The sequence below is a fragment of the Cynocephalus volans genome, chromosome 11 (assembly GCF_027409185.1).
Source record: "Cynocephalus volans isolate mCynVol1 chromosome 11, mCynVol1.pri, whole genome shotgun sequence".
Taxonomy (NCBI): Eukaryota; Metazoa; Chordata; class Mammalia; order Dermoptera; family Cynocephalidae; genus Cynocephalus; species Cynocephalus volans.
Window position 1 is genome coordinate 96,022,406 of NC_084470.1, and position 21,652 is coordinate 96,044,057.

The 21,652-nt window shown below is 52.5% G+C and overlaps 1 protein-coding gene across 1 annotated transcript in view; it reads left to right on the top strand.

Moving 5' to 3' along the window:
- SLC6A6 (solute carrier family 6 member 6) overlaps positions 1–21,652 on the top strand; it is a 74,529-nt gene that overhangs the window by 27,255 nt on the left and 25,622 nt on the right. Inside the window, exons 3-5 of the mRNA XM_063114022.1 lie at positions 9,313–9,552; positions 11,068–11,202; positions 12,773–13,007. Coding sequence (XP_062970092.1) covers positions 9,324–9,552; positions 11,068–11,202; positions 12,773–13,007 — 599 coding nt within the window. The 5' untranslated portion in view covers positions 9,313–9,323. The remainder of the gene's footprint in view (positions 1–9,312; positions 9,553–11,067; positions 11,203–12,772; positions 13,008–21,652) is intronic.

A 21,652-nucleotide genomic window follows, 5' to 3' on the forward strand; every position in this document is an offset into this window, starting at 1 on the left:
GTCCAGTATGGCCCTCTTCACACACGATATTCCCTGCTCTTAGAATGCTGCTCCTCTAGATCCTTGCCATGCAAGTCCCAGCTTCAGTGTGGTTAAAAGTCTGGCCCTTGGAGCTGACCATGTGGGCTCTAATCCCAGCTGTGTGACCTTGGGCGGGTGGCTTTGCCTCTCTGGACCTCACTGCTTCACCCAAGCTGATGAGGAATAAACCAGCTAGTTGGTGCCTGGAAAGGGCTCAGCACGTGGCCTGCCTGCAGTGGGTCTTCAGTGAGCATCTACCATTATGAGGTGTCACCTCTGGGGCTTCACTGACTCCCCATGCTGTCCCCACTGTTGCTTACACATCATCCTGCTTTGTTGTCTCCTCAATGCTGGTCACAGTCGTCAGCATTTCTTCATTCATGTGTTTGGTGTCTGGCTCCCTGTCTGGACAGTCACCTCCTTAGGGCTCACCCCTGGGTCCCTGGTTCCTGGGGCAGTGCCTGGCACATAGTAGGGTAGATTTTCAGTAAATATTTATTCAATAGTCACTGCTTGCCAAAGTCACCTTTGCTCTTGGGTTGTCCCTGGACCTCTGAGGTCCAGGGGGGAAGTGACTTGCCTGCGTGACCCAGCAGAGCTGGGACTAGACTCGGCTCTCTGACTCTCAGCCCAGTGCCCTTTCTCTGACTCAGTGGCCTGCTCTGGCATGCCTTGGCACACCTCTGTTTTGGGCCTGGCGTGTGCCCCAGCTCCCCTTCAGCTCAGGGGCAGCTCCCGGCCATCCTGCCTGCAGTGCCTCCCCGCCCCCCCCACCCCCCGCAGTCTACACGCAGCAATCCTGCTGCTGCTTCCTCTCGGCTCCTGTCTGTGGTTCTCTGAGGCTTTGGATCATGTCCTGCCTCCTCCACAGACGATGAAACAGTTTGGACCCATCCCCAGACCTTGTGTTTACCTGCTAACCTGTTCATGAGGGGAAGATGACAAGGTGGCTGTAGACTGGACCCACATCGGGCCCCCCCACCCCCCGGCATTGACCCAGAGGCCAGTTCTTAGCAAAACCTGTTCACCTTCACCCACTTCCCCCTGCAGACCACAGACTAAGAAGTACTAGCTGGTCTTGCAGGTCCCTGCGCAGATGTCACCTCGCCCCTGGTGGGCACCAATGTTGTGGAGTCGGGACCTGGGTGCAGATCCTGATGCACCACCCTGTAGCTGTGGGACCTGGAGTGAAGACCTTCCCCTTCTCTGAGCCTCAGCTTCCTCATCTGTGAATGGTGAGGTTACTTGAGGCTTGGGGACAGGTAGATGCTTCTGCAGTTGAGGACTTAGTGTGAGCCAGGCAAGGGGCTTTCAGGTGGTGGTGGGGTCTCTGAGGGGAGACCTGTGCTTTGGTGGGGTGAGGGTTGCCGTTAGGTTAGGAAAGAGGAGGACCTCGCCCGCAGATGCTGAACCAGGCAGATGACAAACCCTGTCCCCAGAGATGGCACGCTGAAACCATTCTCCAAGCAGAATTCACTTTCACTGGGACCGGGATACTGTTGCTCATTGTTTTAGCTTTGTTCCAGGCCAAACAATGCCCAGCTTCCTGGATGACCTCACCGGGACAAGCCATTGGGGCGGTCGACTGGCCTGGACAGCATCTACAGACGAGCTGTCCTGCCCTTCGCTGTGGCCACCTTGGGTGACCTGGGCCAGTGGCATGACTAGAGGATAAGCTGGCTATGGGCCCAGTCTGGTCCCCTCTGTGTTTGTGTTTGGCCCCCATGGTGTTTTAGAAATTGGAAAATGTGTATGCACACACAATCCAGACTTCAGCATCTCTTGAGAGATTGGCGGATCTGGCCCCAGTGGGCTCCAGTCCTAAAGGTGACTGCAGTAGTGGGAGCCAAGTGGAGCTGCTAGGGCAGCACCAGGCTCCCAGTGCCGCAGCCCCTGCCCTCCCCGCAGCCTCCCCACCGCACCGCACTCCTGTCCTTTGTCCACCAGGCCCCTGGAGGCACTCGAGCTTGTCAGGCTTGAGTTAGTCTTTCCTCAGGAATAGGTAACCCAAGGATACGTGATTCAGTTCAATGATTAAATCTCTTAAAGGTGTACTTTTTTTATGAAAAAGAAAAAAAAAAGCCTTTCATTGATTAATTTCTACATTCTTTTCAAAAACAGCTATCCCACTTAGAGGGTGGAATAATACTCTTAACACAACTTACTTTTTTGTTTGTTTGTGTTTTGGTGCGTAATTGTTAAACACTTAACAAAAGCCAGGGATCAGGAGCATGCCATGGCAGACATTGCTAGTGGATCCCAGCCCTGTGCCTCTCCTGGACAGGGAGCCCCTTCAGATCTATCAGATGTTGTCCCCTGTTTGCTAGACAATGGCTCCAGTCCACAGCGCCATCTGTCTGCCGGCCTGGCCCAGCCCTGTGGCCCTGGCACTGACTGCACCCCCAGTCCCTGAGCCCTGCCCAGCCTCATCAGCCCTGTCGGCATCATGTGGCCCTTCACTTCCCTGTTTGCCCTTCTATTTCCCTAATTTGTCCAGCAGCTGCAGCTGACTTCTTAAAGACGCCAGACCCTATTTCACTTGGTGAAGCTGCTAAAAGCAGGCGACCCATGACCACTTCTGCGGTTGAGAACGTGGACTTGGGAGGCCAAGACAGACCTGGGAGCCATTGAAAGCTCAAGTGGCCTTTCACTCACTGTGTGACTGTGGGCAAGTGACTTTACCTCTCTGCGCCCCATCAGTAAAACGAGGATGGGAGCAGCACCCACTGAGGGGATTAACCAAGAAAATGCCTGTGAAGCGCCTAGCACAGTGCTACATAAATGTGCATGCAGTCAGTGCTCAATAAGTGCAGCTGTCTTTTTCTTTTTTAAAACTTTTTAAATTGACAAAAATTGTGCATTTTTATGACATACAATATGATGTTTTGATATATGTGTACTTTGTGGAAAAACCAGTTAACTTATGCATGACGTCACGTACTTGGTTTTGGGTGGTGAGAACACTTGAAATCTACTTCTTCAGCAGTTTTCAAGTGTATTGTTATTAACTGTGGTCACTATGATGTATAACACATCTCTTGAACTCATTTCTCATGTGTAACTGAAATTTTGTGTCCTTGGACCAACACCTCCCCAGTCCCACCACCACCCCCTTTTTATTTGTTTTTAACTTTTTATTTTTATTGTCTTTTTGGTGGTTGGGTGGTACAGGAAGCAAACCCTGGACCTTGGTGTTATCAGCACCATTCTCTAACCACTTACCTAACCAGCCAGCCCCTTTTTAATTTTTATTAAACAAACATTTAGGGTACAATGCTTATCCCATAGTATAATAAAATCCCAATGTGGTTGGCTGTTTTTTCAATAATAGCTAATATTTGTTGATCGCTTGGTATGAGCTAGACCCTGTGCTGAATATTTTACAGTTATCATCCTATTTAATCCTTATGAGATGATTATTATTTTTTCCTCACTTTTTACCAGTGCAGAAACTGAGGCACAGAGAGATTGCTACTTGCTCCAGGTCACGAGATTGCTACTTGCTCCAGGTCACACAGCTTAGTCATGGGATCATGAGCCAGAACACTGGCTCTGGAGTGGACAGGGAACCAAGGAAAGGAGTGGGACACCTGCAGACAAGGGGCCCAGCCATGTGCTTGATTCCACAGTGAGCCCAATGGGTGGGGGGTGGTGGGGGGCTTCAGGCCTCAGATTTCCCCATCTGTAAAATGGGTGTGTCATCCAGGTCTCCTCCTGCTCCAGTTCTGGGATTCTGAGAGCTGCTTGCCCACCCCACAAAACAGCTTGCTTAATCCTCAGGGTTTTGTTGAGAAGCGGTAAACCATCAAATCCATGCCAGGGATCTTTCCTAGAGGAATGGTATGAGCTGCTTGCCCACCCCACAAAACAGCTTGCTTAATCCTCAGGGTTTTGTTGAGAAGCGGTAAACCATCAAATCCATGCCAGGGATCTTTCCTAGAGGAATGGTATGTGCTAGGCACTTTGGATGGGGGGCAGGTATGCCAAAGAGGAAACAGACACATACCTGCCCTCTTGCTAAAAAATGGCATTAGCTTTTGAGTGGTTAAGTCAGTAATAATAAGAGATTTTTTTTTTTTGCAGCTGGCTGGTACAGGGATCCAAACCCTTGACCTTGGTATTATAACACTGTACTTTAACCAAATGAGCTAACCAGCCAGCCCTAATAATGAGGTTTAAGTCACTGTTCTCTACCAAACAGAGACACTGGTTGTCAGATGCTGGTTGTTTATTTTTGAAGGTTCAGGTTCTGCAGAGGACGGTGAGGCAGGTGGGCTGGAGAGAACTCGGGCAGGTGCAGAAAACTCCCAAGCCTCTGGACAGCGTATCCAGGAAAGAGAGGCCAGTGCTTGGTTTCCCCAAAGCCTTGGACTGAGGTGACAGATACTGGAGGAGGCAGCCACAGCAGTGCCTGCAACTCAGTTCAAGGCCCCATTGGCAGGCACTTGGGCACCTGAGGGCCAGAGAGGGTGGACGGGCTCTAGGAAGGAAACAGGCATCATGCTGGGTCCACAGCCAGTTGGCTGGCTCTGTACCTCTGCAGTCCTTGCCCCCTCCGGCCTCAGTTTCCCCATTCCAAAATAGTGCTGAGACCTCCTCTAAAGCTTTGCCCAGTGCCTTAGGCATTAAGCAGACTGAGGTGGGATCCTGGCTCTGAGTCTCTCTCCTCCTCACCTGCTGGGTAGTCTCAGCCAGGCCACGCCTTGCCCACTTGAACCCCAGCTTCCCTCATCTGTGAATGCACTAATGGTGTCTTCCAGAGTAAGGGTGTTTGAGCGGTGAATAGGAAACCACATTTATAAATGGCTCAGCACAGAAATGAGCTGTTTGCAGCACACACTAGAAAATTGGGTAGTTTTAAACAGGGTGGGAGAAAAGGAATCGTCTATAAATCCACGGCGTCACTGGCACTGGGTTGAATCTGTCTGCAAATGTGCCAAAAGTGATCAGGTAATCTGCAAGTTTGTCTTCAAGCACAGCTGTCTCTGGCCGCCACCCCTGGAACAGAGACAGAGTTTTCAGCTGGGCAGGGAGGGAGGCTTCATCCCAGATCCTCTATATCAGAGTCAGTTCTAATCCCTTGTAGCTGTAATAACCAAAGAGGAAGCTCTTAAAATGGGGAATTATGTGTCTCGGTCTCTGAAAAATAACCCTGGGCCCAGTGCCAAGGAAAACAGCTCTTGTCGGCGGGGAAGCGGCTGTTGGAAGCCTGTAGAAGGGGCTTGTTCATAAGCACTTGATGCACTGTGGGGTGGCTAGTGGTTGGGGGCTGATTGGCCCGATTGCAAGTCTGCAGAGACAGATGGATGGAGGCACTCCAGGGAAGGTGTCGTCTGCGGTCAGGCTGGGCCAGCAGGGGGACAGAGGTGGCAGAAGCCAAGGGTTCAAGTACAACATCATGGTCACTGTTACAACTAGCTGAGTGACCTTGAAGTTCACTCGGTGTCCCTGGGCCTTGCTGATCTCACACTGAGTAGGACTAAGGCTTTACATACCCCAAGGTCGGGGTAGACCTGATAATAATTATAGCAGTAACATGCACAGTAATATAGCAGCTACTATTTGTGGAGTTCTTGCCACGTGTCATATATTATTCTAAGTACTTTTCATGCACCCCCCTCATTTAACTCTCACAACAGCCCCGTGACATGGGCACAGTTACCCCTATTTTACAGATGAGAACACTGAGGACCAGAGAGGTTGAGTAAGGTCACCAGGTTGTCTGAAGTCACCCAGAGGGAAGTGGCTCTCAGCTTCTGGACCAGGGCTCTCACTGTCAGATTCCTCCAGTGGTCGGGACACCTGAGGGCCTACTGCAGCCGGCAGGGAGCTCAAGAGCTTTCTAGACTGAGATTCCAACAGCAGATGGGAGGCTTCAGAGGCAATGGAGCCTGAGGAGTGGAGGGAGCTTAAGGAGTTCTGTGTGGCCAGTGGAGAAGGGGAGGGGGAGATGGGGTCAGAGGGTCAGTGGGCCAGTGCTGGGACCCCAGGGCCATGGTGAGGAGCTTGTGTTTTCTTCTAGGAGTGATGGGAAGGATCTGACTTTGCTTTTTCAGTTGCCTTCAGCTGCAGTGTTGAGAATAGATTGGGGGGGGCGGGCGGCATAGCAACAGGGAGACCTGTGAGGAGGCGCCACAGACGCCCCTGCAAGGCTGACGGGGCCTGGAGCACGGTGGTTGCTATGGTGACAGAGAGATGTGGGTGGATGCCAGGAATGTTCAGGAGACAGAATCGTGGATCTTGCTGGAATGGGCTTTTGCAGGGACAGGGCTGGTCAGACACCCCAGAGGGGCTTGGAATGGGCCCCTGAGAGGAGGCTGGGGGCTCCTGCATCAGCATCTGACCTCATCCTGGCATGTGTCTGAGGCTTAGGTGATGCCATCCAGGACAATGGCCCTCTGGTTTGCAGCCAGCCTGAGTGGGGGAGCCAGAGGCAAGCCCAGCAGGGCCAGGGGGCAGGGCTCTGGCTGTGTACTCTGGAAGGCAGGTGGGCCTATCCTCCATGGTGGGAGAGGCGATGGTGCTGGAGGACACATCCCTGAGTGTGCCTTGGGACTGAGGAGTGGGGAGAACCCTGCAGTGCCAGGCACACGACAGGGCCCTGCTCTGCCCCATCAAGCCCTTCCCTTGTCCTGACTCAGCCAGGCAGGGGATGATGGGGTCCTGAGTGTGGACGGGTTTGAAGGCCTCACTTTGTAGGAGACCAGAGACTGGAGCAAAGGGTCTTAGGGAACCCACTTGCTGTTCCCCAACCCCAGGTTTCTAGAGAGCTCTCTGAGTGCCAGTGTGGCAAGTGGGTCTGGGGGTCCAGAAGGCAGAGCCAGGACTCTCAGGGTAGCCACAGGGAAGTAGACCCTGGCTTCTCATGGGGACACGCTTTTGCCAGTCCCAGCCGCCTGTGAAGCCACAAGGCCTGCTTCCCCCTCACTGGGGAATGAGAGCAGAAGCTGGTCCCCCTCCCACCCCCCCCTTAAATCTGAGGGCCCAGCTGACCTTGTGAAGTCCCTTCCAGCCCTGAGGTCCAAGGAGGCGGGCCAGTCCTTCTCAGTGTGGAGGCTCCAGCTCATTCCTTGACAAACACCTTACTGGGGGGTTGAGTCCCACCTCCTCCCATCATGCACCCATCATGCTGGCCCACAGTGGCTGTTCAGATAACCATCGGGGGCTGCACAGATTAATGCTGGAACAATGCTGGCCGCCCGGGCTATTTTTACAGTAGCCATTGACCTGCCGAATCCCCTGCCTGTCCCTGAGGGAGCAGAGCAGAGAAAGGCCGCGGATGCTCCGGCAGACAGAGGAAGGGCTCCGTGAGCTGCCCAGTGGCTCCAGGAAGCCTTTCGTGGCCTGCTTGCTGCCAGATAGCAAAACAATTGGGGTCCCCCACCCGAGCCAGGGAGAGGAAGGAGGCGTGGGGGAAATGGGGGCTTTGTTGTGCTTTTGTGCCTCTGCTCCTCACAGCACGGCCCCCATGGGCCCAGCTGCTGGAGCCAGGCCAGCACGTCCCCTGTCCACAGCTCAGGTCCCCAGGCAGCCCCCACTCACCCTGCCTGTGAGGCTCTGAGGCTGAGTGACTCTCCCGTGTCACACGATTGGGGTTTTGCAGTTGGCGCGTGTCACACTATTGGGGATTTGCAGTTGGCACCCGTTGCTTGTGGATGACACTCTGGGAAACACCTACCTAATAGCTCTTCCCTGACATGCTTCTGGGTGCTGGGCACAGTACCAGGCCTTGGGAACCCAGCAGTAAACAAGGCAGACAAGGTCCTTGTCCCCACAAGTCTTTCCTAGTTGAGAAGGAGACAGTTACCAGTGGAGCAAGGGGATGCACAAGGTATCTTCAGGTAGCGTTGGGCGCTCTGATGGGAAGACAAGGGGACACCCCTGGAGCTGGCAGGTGGTGAGCTGGCGAGGGTGTGCCCATGGGGGTGGGGGGGCCACATATGCTCCAGCTGCTGGTCACCGTGAGGAATATGAGCCCAATGTGGCCCCACCTTCCAACTTTTCAAGAAAACCTAGAAATCTTCACTTTTCTCTGAAATCTGATATTTCTTTGTTGGCCACCAATTTGGATCATGAAGACAAACCACTTGTGTCCCAGGCTGCTTGGCTGTGAGTTGGCCACCTTTGCTGTCATTCTTTTTACTTCACAGATGGGGAAACAGAGGCACAGAGAGAGGTGGGTAGGTCCACTAGCTCTGGTTTCTTCCATCCTTCATATTCTATGTCCCCCTGCTATGTCGTGGGCAAACCTTTGAAGGTGGGGGACCTGGCCTTGACCTCTGTCCCCTCCCCTGGGCAGGCTGGGACTCAGGATGCTCTTGGTAGCCTCATCTGTTCTCTGATAGTGAGTGGTGTCGACCTCCTATCCGGATGTGACCGTGGCCCTCAGGGCCAAGCTGCCAGGGAAGGTATGCACTTGGGGTCCCGAGGAAACACAGAAAGAGGCTGTGCCCTGGCTGGTGGCGGGCCTCCACAGTGGGGTCCACGCAGAAGTACCTGAGACTGACCATGAACAGCTCCCAAGGGCCCAGAGATTCGGGGAGGACGAATGGAGATTAATAAGCACATGTGCATAATCCTCACCAGGGCAAATCCACTAAATTTTCTGCTACAGAGATGTGACTGGTTTGTACATAGCAAATATATTTTGTAAACGTACATTTTTCCATACCTGGATGGAAACCCCATCTTCAAATATTGCTTCCATTCCAGCCTGGAACCCCCTTTCTCGTTTGTTTCCATTTATCCATTCTTTGAACAGTTCCAAATGAGCCCTTCCCATGGTTCAGGCACTGTGCCGAGGCATTTGTGAAATGGGAGCCATCGTTTTTTATGTAACCAAAGTTGGAAAGTAATATCTGTTAATTTCTAGAAACTGCAGTCAGGCTGTTATTTAGAGGGTGCCTTGAACTGCCTGGGATGTGTTGCATTTTGTGAGAGATGATGCCAGGGCTAGGGGCAGGCTGAAGTATGATGTTTGGGGACGACAAACATGGGGCCGTGGTACTTCTGTTCAGCAGGTGCCTCAGGAGTGGAACCTGTCGATTCTGTGGGTTGCGAGTGTCCCTGGTATCTCCAGCCTGAATTGTGAGGTCCCTGGTCTCCTAGAGGGGGTCTGAGTGATTTGGGATGTTGTTGTCAGAGCAGTGGACAGACAAGGGGATGCCAGGGCCCCTGCCACAGGACTGGACAGGCAGGGGCCGGCTCGTGGATGAGAAGAGAGAAGTTGTGTTTAGGAAACACAGTAGGTCCCTTACAAACCACCCATTGCTCCTGTTTTGTCCCCCATAGAAAGTGAAGAGATGGCCACCAAAGAGAAGCTGCAGTGTCTGAAAGACTTCCACAAGGACATCCTGAAGCCATCGCCAGGAAAGAGCCCGGGCACACGGCCTGAAGACGAGGCTGAGGGGAAACCCCCGCAGAGGGAGAAGTGGGCCAGCAAGATCGACTTTGTGCTGTCTGTGGCGGGTGGCTTCGTGGGCTTGGGCAACGTCTGGCGTTTCCCGTACCTCTGCTACAAAAATGGTGGAGGTGAGCCGGGGCTGGGCTGCAGAGCAGCCCCCCAGAGCAGAGAGTGGCATTGGAGGGGAAGGGGCTGTGGGGGCCTCTCCCTGCCTGCTTCCCAGCTGCCACCCTGACCTCTCCCAAGTCAGCCTGCCATGAGCATGACTAAGGATCAGGGTGGTGATCTGTCATGGTCTTACTGTGTTACCTTGAGCAGGTTCCTTACCCTCTCTGATCCTCCAGTTCACCATCTCCAAAGAGTTTCCCCCAAACACGTGCCTCTGGCTGTTCCTTACTTTGTCTTTTCTTACATTAGCTTTTGTTTTTCTAACTTAACCAAATGTAAATCAAAAAACAAGCTTTGTTTCCTCCTACGAATGGAAACCACTTGCAAAGATATCCAGGAAAAAAAATACAGTAAAGATACCTTTTAAATGTATGGTCTGTCTTTGGTTGGGTTCGTTAGCTGGTTGGTTTGGGTTTTTTAGGGTTTTTGGCTTTGTTTTTGTACTTTTGCCTGCTGAAGGCTCTGAGCTGGAACCCTCTAACACGTCTGCTGTTACAGACGGTAAAGTCAGCAGCACCCGATGGAGGCTTTCTCTCCAGTGCTGTAAGAGGTGTTTGAAGAGCATTGAGTGGGGAGGGGTGGCCCGTCATCAGAGGCTTGTCTGTCAGCAGAGATGCACAGGCCAGGTGCCGCCTGCATCAGGAGAACCGCCTTTTGGAGGATTCTCCTTTAGAGCCTGTTTTCTTTTTTTTTTTTTGACTGGTAAGGGGATGGCAACCCTCGGCACGGTGTCGCCCGCACCACGCTCAGCCAGTGAGTACACCGGCCATCCCTATATAGGATCCGAACCTGCGGCCTCGGCGCTACCAGCACCGCACTCTCCCGAGTGAGCCACGGGGCCGGCCCTAGAGCCTGGTTTCTTAACCTTTCGTGGGTCTCAGACCCCTTTGGGACTCTGATGACTGTACTAGACGTTCCCCTGAACAAAGCACATACTCTAGACCCAAATTGCCCAGTTTCAAAGGGTTTATGGACCTGCTGAAGCTGTTAGGGGAGGCCTGGAAGGATCCCCTGCCCCAGTGCTTTGCCCTCATCCCTCCCAGTCTCCCACCCCCAGCTGGAGATGCTCACCTCCTGCTTGAACCGCCTGCCCATCCTGCTGCCCTGGTAGGCCAGGGAGGGCAGGTGAAGGCCCCAGCGAGGAGATGACATTTGAATGGGCCTCACAGGCTTGGCAGCCCTCCTTCAGAGGGACCGAGGTGGGGACATCAGGCAGGCAGAGGCACAGCAAGCAAAGGCCCTGGGGCTGAAAGCACCTGTAGATGTGAAGGTGGGAGGGAGGGCCCACTGCAGAGGTGGTGGCAGCCGCGGGGGTCGGGCCTGGGGAATTCTCAACCAGGTGCGAGAGTTGGTCCTCATCCCTCATGTCCCTCACTTATTCTCTGATTCCATGGCTGGCAGGGCATGGGAGCGAGCACCTTTTGCATCAGCCCTGTGACAGCCACAGCCTGATCTGTGCCCCATTCTTTCCGCAGGTGCATTTCTCATACCATATTTTATTTTCCTGTTTGGGAGTGGCTTGCCTGTGTTTTTCCTGGAGATAGTCATTGGCCAGTACACCTCTGAAGGGGGCATCACCTGCTGGGAAAAGATCTGCCCCTTGTTCTCTGGTGAGTATGGGACAGTGGCCACCCAGGGCCTGGTGTTCATCAGTTCTGTAAATTTTTATTGAGCACCTGCCATTCGCCAGGTACATCGAACCCTCATGCATATCACTTAGCTCTGTGCCTAACACAGGCTGGCACCCGCACAGGACAGATACTCTGCCACTACTGCTGTGTAGGAGGAAGGGGAAGGAGATAAGGCAGGTGCCCCACACACGGTAACTGCTCGGTGAGTGCCGGTGGCACCCACCTCTCTAGGTTGTCGATAGATAACCTAGCAGCTGCCGAGCAGTGTAGTGCGACAGAGAGCACTCAGCCTCAGGAGGCTCTCTGTCTGGGTTCAAGTCCCACTTCCTTCTCTTAATGGTTTTATGACTTTGGGAACATCACTTTGGGCTCAACTTCATCTATACAATAGAAATACAGTAATGTGCTTATGTCATCAGGTTGCTCTAAAGACAAAATGACATGTGAAAGTGCTTTGTACACGTAGTAAACACCAAATTAATGGTAGCTTTATCAGTCCTCTGCTTAGTTCTTAAAAATGCACTCAAAGTAATCACTGTTATCATTAATTGGAAGGGATGGGAATACATGTGAGTCTATTCATTCAGTCATACACATAAATCTATCCATCCTTTCATTAAACCTTTTTTCCATTAAACCATTCAATAATTAGACTGTTCATCCATTTTCCGTTCATCTACCCATCTACTCATTCATTCATCCACTCATCTACCCAACCTTGCAATCAACCACCATTCATACATCCATCCAACAAATTGAATATCTGTGCAACAAGTGAGCATCCATCCATCAATTCAACGCCCATCTGTTCAGCTATCTATCTGTCCATCTGACCACCCATCCACCCACCCACCAACTATCCGTTCCTCCACCCAACCGTCCATTCCTCTAACCATCCATTCGATGATCTGTCCCTCCTTCCATCATTGTTTGACTCATCCTACCATCCCATTTATCTAACCATCCATTCGTTGATCTGTCCCTCCTTCCATCATTGTTTGACTCATCTTACCATCCCATTTATCTAACCATCCATTCGTTGATCTGTCCCTCCTTCCATCCATTGTTTGACTCATCCTACCATCCCATTTATCTAACCGTCTATTCGTTGATCTGTCCCTCCTTCCATCATTGTTTGACTCATCCTACCATCCTATTTATCTAACCGTCCATTCGTTGATCTGTCCCTCCTTCCATCCATTGTTTGACTCATCCTACCATCCCATTTATCTAACCGTCCATTCGTTGATCTGTCCCTCCTTCCATCATTGTTTGACTCATCCTACCATCCCATTTATCTAACCATCCATTCGCTGATCTGTCCCTCCTTCCATCATTGTTTGACTCATCCTACCATCCCATTTATCTAACCGTCTGTTCTTTCCCCTGTTCATTCATCCTTTCATCCTGCAAATATTTGGTGGTCACCACTGAAAAGCCCCTTCTGGCCCCAGGCCTGGGGATACCATGGCTATCCAGTTGAGTATGTAGCCGTGGTGGGTCTGGCCTCCCTCGTGATGCTTGCTTGTCTTGCTTGTCCAAACTGCAGGCATTGGCTACGCCTCCATCGTGATTGTGTCCCTCCTGAATGTATACTACATCGTCATCCTGGCCTGGGCCACATACTACCTGTTCCAGTCCTTCCAGAAGGAGCTGCCCTGGGCACACTGCAACCACAGCTGGAACACACCCCACTGCGTGGAAGACACTTTGCGCAAGAACAAGAGTCTGTGGATCACCCTCAGCACCACCAACTTTACTTCCCCTGTCACCGAGTTCTGGGAGTAAGGCTGGCCTCATTGAAGGAAGGAGGGGGACACGGGCAGGACAGAGCAGACAGCCCAGTCCCTCATTTTCTCCCAGGGATGTGCGAGTCACTATCTTCAGGGGGGAGTGGGAAGGAGGGTACAGGTCTGGAAATAAATCCATGCCTTTGGTCTCAGATGGGCCTGGAATCGAATCTCAGTTCTGCCATTCACTGGCTGTTTGATCTTAGGCAAGTCACTCTCCCTTTCTGAGCCTCAGTTTCTTTAACTGTTATTTGAGGGGAGTGAATTGTTCCTACCCCCATGGGATCCCTGTGAAGATTGTTTCCCAGAGGCAGGTACACATACTTATGTTGTCTGAAAATGATACAGTTTTCTTAATGTATTTTAGAAAAAATACATTCTCTGTTATTGCACAGAGAAAAATGCATATATGAAGCTGAAGTAGTTACTCAAGTGAGAAGGTGAGTAGACAGAGCACAAAATATGTATCAGTTAGCTTTTGCTGTGTGACAGCCATTCCCAGTCTTGGTGGCTTAAGCAGCAGCCATTTAGCTCTTGACTCTGCTTGTTGGCAGTTTGGGCTGAGCTTGGCTGGGCACTTCCTCTGGTCTTGGGCTCCTTCATGTGTCTGCAGTCGGCTGTAGGTCCTCAGGGTCGCTATTCTGAGGCTTGGCTGGCTGTTGGCTGGGGTGCCGGGGCAACAGATCCTTGTGGGCTCGCCACCCAGCAGGCTCCCCTGGGCTTGTCACAGATGGCTCAGCATTCATGGAACAACACATGGGTCAAGGCCCAATGCACAAGCACCACTCAGGCCTCCTCTTGCGCCATTTTTTGAACATCCCATGGGCTAAAGAAAGCCATGAGAAGAGCCCAGATTCACAAGGTGGGGGAAAGAAACTGCCTCTTTGTGAGAAGGTGGAGAACTGTGGGCACTTTTACAGTTCACCACAATGCAGTCAGTAGCTACAGGGAGTGTACAAACAGGACAGACATCAGAAAGACAATGTGAAGGCCTGATATTTGGAGACTCTTACAAGCTGATACACTGGGCAGGCCTTCTCACACAGTGCTTAGAGGTTGATCAAAAAGCTGTTAGTGCGTCACCTTCCCCACTCTTCAGAGCTGTAAGGCTTGGGGCTCAGCACTCAAGTGCGGCCTCTTGACTGTGGAAATAACCAAGATAAGGCCTTGTGTGCAGGCTGGGAGCTGCGGCAGGGGATGCGGTTAAAGAGGACAGTGGTCCCCAATGGTCACAAGACGCTAATCCCTCTCTTTTGTGTGTGGCTTTGATGATTTCAAGGTGTCTACCCACCTCTTAGATGTTGGCCCAGGGAACAGGCTAGAGAGGAGGGCGTTGCCTGCTGACTGGTCGTAGCCGTGCTTTGGGATCAGGGCTGGGAAATTCTAGGCCAGGAAGGGCCAGTTGCTCTCACATGCTGTGGAGTCCTTGCTTGGGTGAGCCTTAGTAGAGACTCGTGGGCAGGTCCCTAGGCCTGCTTGGACTGTGGGCTCATCTTGTGTGCATATTTTTTGCTCACAAACAAAGAGGACAGACATTACAAGCACTTTCATGGCCCCTCGGCTCCTCGCCCTCTGGAGAGTTGAGTTTACAAAGAAACGCTGGTGCTTCATTCTTCTCACTTGAATGGGCTCGGGGCCACAGCCCTGTCCTTTCTGTGCTGTTCTTGGCACAGCCTGACGATCCAGGCCTGCCCCACCCAGGGCACTGGCTCCCAGCCAGCCCGTCAGAGGCGTCTGCTGGGGCCTGCCCTCCTCCCCCATTCCCCACCATGGACTGGCCTGCCTGGGTTAGAACCCTCACTTTGCCACTTCTAGCTTGGGCAGGTGCGTTCCCTTTCTGGGACTGGGGTCCTCACTAGCACCTGGGGCAATGGTAGCACTGTCCCCCAGGGCTGTGGGCTGCCCTAACCGAATCCCATCCTGTATGGCCACTGAGAACCTGCTCAATAACCGTGGGTCATTGTTATTATTTATTTAGTGTCCTCATAATGGATAAAACTGCCACTGAGGGGCATTTGGTACTCTTCAAGTGTCATGACCTCAAAGGTCTGCCCCTCCTGAAATGCCCAGAAGGTTCCCCTGTTGCAAAAGGGTCACTCTTCACTGTCACAGTGCATGTCTCTCTGTTGTTTGAGGCCTGAGGGGTCAGAGAAGGAGATCACTCCTTGGGGTGGCCCGTCCCCCTTGCCTTACAGAATCCCCATTCTGAGCACCCCAGCTCCCTTTTCTGGCCTGGAAGAGCCTGAGACAGTGTTTATGTTTGGAATGTTCCTGGTTCTGCAGGCACCTTCTCAAGCCCCCATGTGATCCGGATGGGTCTGCTGTCCCAAGCACTGCCCTCCTGCCCACTGCCCGCCTCCACTCTGGCCTTCACACCTGCCCCCGGCCCCCAACCTGGCCCCAGGCTTGAGCAGGGCTTTGTGAGACCATCTAAACATTCAAAGAAAACTTCCCCTCTTTCTAGAGCCCTGGGGAAGATGGCAGCCCACAGAGGAGGAGCCTGTAAAGCAGGTGTAAGCGAGAGGACCGGCCCTGCCACCTCTGTGAGTGCATGGGCTGAGGCCAGAGAACTGGGTCAGGGGACTTCAGCTTAGTTCCAGCCCTACTCCAGGCCCGTGCAGGATAAGAACCCAGCCTCCTGCCCTCAAGAGCCTTTCTTTTCTTGGGCATGAAACAGTGGAAGGGAAAAAGAACCCATGGGGAATAACTACTCCCATGAGCATCATGCTGGCAACTTGCCCCTGTCATTTTATTTAGTCTCTGCAGAGGCTTTGTGAGTAGGGAAATATCTAGGCATCATCCAAAACTCTTCTTTCTACCTCAAATCCCACGTTTAATTCACAGGTCCTCTTGGGTCTCCCTTCAAAGTATATCCAGAATCTGACCATTCTCCCCAAGCACTGTCACTCCCCCTCCCCCACATAGGATCCTCGTCAATCTCCCAGGCACCAGCACTGGCCTCTCGCTTCTCGCCCTGCCATATCCTTGCATCTCTGTAATCAATTCTGAATCTAACTTGTCATTTCCCAACTCAGAACCCTCTCGTGTTTTTTCCCACATTATGATCCCTCCCGCCAGAAAGGACTAAGTGAGCGCATCCCAACACCGTGATTGCTCGCTGAGTGCTGGTTCTTGTTAGTTCCATGCCTGCATCCACTTGGCTGTGCAGCCTGGAGCAGCAAGTCACTCCCCATCTCTGGCCTTGTTTCCCATCTACAAATGGAGGGACCATATGGGCTGGGATTTGAGGGATGAGTAGGAGTTCACTAGGCAGAAAACACTAGAGGAAAGATGTTCCGGGCAGAAGGAGGGGCCCTTGCAGAGGCACAGTATTCTGAAAGCACAAGAGTATTTGGGAACAGCTAGTAATTGGTGTAGCCAGAGCCCAGATGCATGGGGAAGTGACAGGAGGTGGGTCAGGGAGGAGGGTTGAGGCCTTGAATGCTAGGCTAAGTGTGAGACCATGGAATATATATGAGAAGGGGAAGGATATGATTGAGTCTGTGTTTTCTGGACATTGCTGAGGGAACACACTGGAAAAGAGAGGCTGGGATGTATATTGAGCACCGACTGTATACAGGGACTCAGAAGGCTCAGCCTTTAGTGGGTCTGGTTTCCTTTTGGGTGAATCTTATATGATTTACCCTGAAAATAGCCCCTGCAGTGACCAGCTCTGGGGATTCCACCGAGTGAGGGTTGCCGGCCATTATTGCGGCCTTGCTGGCTGGTGGCTGTTGAGCTGCAGAGCAGTGAGGATGCCCCCAAAGGCTAGTCTCTGCCCCTCGCCCAAGCCCAACCCCGGCCATTGCCCCTTTCACTTCTCCTACCTGCGCAGACACGTGCGACCCTGACCTGTCCTTTTCCTCACAAACGTTGTCCGACAGGTGCACGGGAGCTGCCTGGGAATCAGATAATGAGGCTCATGGGAGCTGAGCCTCTGGATTCCTCTGGGTAGGGAGGGACCCTATCTGATCATCCCCGCTGGCTCTCTGGTATCTCAGCTGCACGGCCTGGGGGCTGTCGCCTCACCTGTGCAAGTCCCAGCTCTCCTCTGTAAACTGGAGAGAGCACGGTCCTAACACCTCACAACCTGGCTTGAGTGTTAAAGGGCTAAGACAAGTGATGTGCTTAGGAGGGACCCCTGGACACTGAGGACAAGAGACGTTAAGTGACTTGCCCAAGATCACATATGCAGCTAGAAGCAGCAGAGACCCCAGCCCTGACATTGATACTGGATCCTGCCTCTGTCTAACCTTTTGTCTGTGTCCCCACCAGCCACCAGCCTTAAGCCCAGGGCTGGTCTTGGAGCCCAAGTCTGCTATCACGGGTCACATTGTGTGTGTGTGTGTGTGTGTCCCCACTCTCAGGTTACGCGTGGGGTCTTCTCTCTGCCTGGATCCCCCACACCCACTCTATCTGCAGTGCTAAATCACTGTTCTCAGCAGGAGCCAGTGAGATGCCCTTTTCTAGATCCCCATGTGAAGCCGCAGGAGCCCCGGAGACTGTCATTTCATGCTGGCTATTATTTAACACCGAGTCGCTCAGTGTTGAGGAAGTGGAGCATCTGTCCCTGGTTTACCCCATCCCGCTGGTCCTTGCTGTCCAGGATCACCTTTGTCCTGAGGTCTCTCGCCTACCCCAGGCTCTGGAGGACAGGTGGGGCCAGACTTGGCCCAGTGGCCCCCATCAGGCTGGAGCCGAGCCTTCCTCCTCAGTTCCTTCAGAGCCCCACGGGAGCTCAGCACGTATCATTAGACTTTATTAGAATCAAAGAAATGAGTCATATTTGCAAACAAGCCCTGCTCAGCCAATCTCCCCCTGCAGCTGTCGGAAGGAGGGCTGTGGAGAAAAGCGTGTGCAGCCCGCGCTGGGGCGGACGGGCCCTTTTCTAATTGTTGCCTCCGCCAGTCTCCAGGGGAGAGCTGTGGCCAATAAATGCCTGGCCTGCAGTCAAAAGGAAACGATTTGGCCCACTTGGAGGACGTATTTACATCTCTGAGTGCCGGCTGGACGGCAGCAGGATGGCCGACTCAAAACAGACATCCAGACAATTCTTTTTTGGATCCCACCCTGGAATGAATCATTACTATTCTTGGACAAGAATGCAGCTTACCTCTGTTTGAAAGGGACAGGGAAGCCTGGGATGCTGGGACCCTTGCCCAGGGCACAGGTTCTGGCTCAGGGTGTGGCTGGTCCCCAGGATGACATCAGAAAAAAGGAACCAGGCTCAGGGTTGATTGCTGTATGTGTGATTTCAGGTGAATTCCTGAACCTGTCTGAGCCTCAGTTTCCCCATCAACCAAATGGGTACAATTAATTTACTCAACTAATGTTAATTGAGCACCTACTATGTGCCAGGCACTGTTCAGTGATCAAGACAGACACAGGCCCCACCTCCTTGGGGCTGACAGTAATAGCAGAAAGAAAATTGTAATATAAAAGTGATAAGTGATGAAAAAAAGAGCCAGAGCAGGGCAAGGCGAGTGACCAGGGATGCTGTTTAAGGAGGGGACAGGGTGGCTTCCCAGGGAAGTGGCAGCTGAACAGAGACCTGAAGGAAAGGAGCAGATGAGCCATGGACTGTGTGGCCAAGAGGACAACTAGTTCAAAGGCCCTGAGGCAGGACCGTACTCAGCCTGTTCAGAGCACATGCCACAGAAGCCATTGTGGGGTCAGGGTAGAGATGGGACAACCATTGATCCAGCTTGTCCAGGACACTTTCTGTTTACACTTGTTGTCCAGGAGTCAGTAAGCACTCTTCTCACTCTTCAAAGTGTTTAGGTCTGAATGGCAAAAGGAATGGGGCAGGTGAGGAGGACCTTGTTGGCCAGGGAAGTGGAAGCCATGGGAGAATGTGGAGCAGAGGAGGGACGTGACTTAGGTGTTGACAGATTCCCTCTTGACTGTAGGGGTGAGAGTGGAAGCAGGGTGGCCAGTGAGGAGGCTGCTGAGACAGTCATTGGTGGCAACGGGCTGGGGCAGAGGTGGCAGCAGTGTGGGGGGGCATGGTCAGATCAGGGATAAGGTGCAGTCTCCTCCTGGGGTGGTTAGGAGGCGCCAGTGAGTGCGGGCATTGTAGCATTACCTTGGGGCGCAGCACTCTACAGTTTACTGAGCATTCGCATTTGACACAGCGGGGAGACCTACCAGGGATCCTAGCCCGCCGCTTTGTAGAGGAGAAGACCCCAGGGAGTCGGATACAGAAGGCACTTGTGGAGATTCAGACTGACCTGGGCACTTTCCAGACTCCACAGCTACCCCAGAGACGTCTTGGAAACGGTGTTGATCACTCTGGCCCCGAGCCTGCCTTAGGTCCTGTTGTGACAGCCCTGACAGATGAGACATTCATTCCATTCCTAGGACATTTGCATGGCCCATTACAAACCTTTTCAAGAATTTTAAATAATTTTATATAAAGATAATACCTGTATATACATATTCAAATAGTAAAAAAAAATTCATAGCAAAGTGAGTCCCCCTGCCCCGCATCAGCAGTGATGACAGGCAGCTTCTTGTGTGTCCTGCAAGAGCAGTCCCTGTGTGTTCCAGCAGCAGTGCGTGTCTAGCCCATCCTTTGTACACAACAGCGAGTGCGCCTGGGCGCTGTTCCCCACCTTGCTCTGCTCGCTTCTTTTATCTCCAGGGTTTGATTGCAGCGTGTAGTGTTCCATTGTGTGCCTGCTCCGTGGTTTACTGGGCCCCTATTTATGGACATCTGGGCCATTTCCAATCTCTATAGGCAGCACTGCTTGGGGTGGACACTGTGTCTTTGGCCATCTATGCAAGTATACATGTAGGAGACAGTCTTATGTGTGTGTGTATGTATTTACTTATCTTGGCGGCTGGTGAAAAAGGTCTTAAGAATGGGATCATCAGGTCAGAGTAAATGTGCATTAAGATGTCACTGGATGGTGCCGTGAGATCCTACTAAGGGACTGCCACCAGCAGCAGAGGAGCAAGCATATGACTCGGTTTCTTTGTTGTGGCATCCGTCACTGGTCAGCTGCCCAGAGCAGCCAGTGTGGCAGGCTCCCATTGGCAGTGGGCACTGCTGGTTTGCCCAGCCCGGTGGTGGGGGAAGGGCAGAAAGGGGGCCGAGGGAGCTGGCTGTGAGCTTGGTGTGGTCAGTCAGGGCTCTGGGGTTTTAAACTTCTCAGTCACCTTGTCCTGAAGAACAAAAGAAAAGCTGTCTGACTGGCCACCTAGCCAGTGTCACCTGAGCACCTGCTCTGCGCCTGCCTGTGAGATGGAGTCCTTGCCCTTGGGGTGCTCAGTGTCTGCTGGGCAAGGCAGATATTTCACCAGTGTGACAGTGGACAGCTGGAAGACAGACAGGGACTCCACACTGAGTCATCCGAGCATCAGGGAAGGCTCCCCTGAGGGCTGCAGATGTGCGCCCAGCTGGCCATGGAAAGGGTGCAGGGGGCCTCTCGGGGCGTGTGCAAAGTTGTGGACCCTCTCCTAATGCCACCCATTCCCCCAGGAAGGCTTGGGCCACAACCAGCATGTCCTGGGCTTCCATTGAAGGTGCTGAGCTCTGGAGGCTGAGTGGGAAAGACCTTTTGTTCTAAGGCTGCCGTGGCCGCCAGATCCACAGGCCTGGTAGGGCCCCAGCAGAATGCAGTTGGCCGGCCGCCTGCCTCATGGACATACCCCCTGCCCTGAGGTGCCAGGTGACCCTGGCATGTAGCAGAGGACTGGAGAAATTCTTTTAAAAGTGTAGGCTCTATTTTATTTTAAAATCAGAGCAGCAGTGTAGTGGAATTGAGCAGGGACTGGCTTTGGGGGTCAGCTTTGCCACCTGCTGGCTTTGTGAGTATGGGCACGTGGACAATCCAAGCCTTGGTTTTCCCATCTGTACAATGGTCAAAGGACCTTTGCTCTTCGGATCAGATGAGATGAAGCGAGGTCTCGGCAGGCCAGAGGTTGCCGGCACCTTTTGGTTTTTTTATCAGCATTATCATGAGCCCACACCATCCTAGTGCCGGGGGAGCCCACTGATATCACTGTGACCAGCAAGGAAAGGACAGAGGAAGGCTGTCCTTAAGGCTAGTTAGTAGGAATATTTCACGGATGGTCCAGAGTGACACGAGAACTTGCTGCATCCCAGTTGAGTTCATTCATTCACTCATTCATTCATTCAACAGATGTTTATTGAGCCCATACTACGTGCCAGGTGGTGTTGGAGGTGCTGGGAACACAGCAGAGAACTAAGAAAAGGCCTTGCTTGAATTCCAGTGAGAAAGGAATCTTGGATTGATTCAAGGTCCATACGTTGAAGCTTTTTTGGACAAAAAGGAGACTAAAGGAAAACGGGTTCTAGCCCAGTGGGTGTTCTGAGACCAGAACCTGGACTGTGAGGATAATCCACAGACTGGCTGAGAGCTTAGGATGTTCTAGAATGCTTCCCCAAGCAGCATCCTGGGCAGGAGCTATTATGTCCATTTTACAAAAGAGGAAACTGAGGCACATAGTCACACTCCACTCTCTGACTGTCCTGCTTGAGAGTGTGGCCTTGGAACAGGGAGCTGACTCCCATTAGAAGGAAATCCAGCCTCTTCCAAGGGGTCATGAACACCCTGGAGTGTACAGTACCTGTCTCCTGAGATCAGCATCCTAGAGATTCAGGGGGCAGGTGA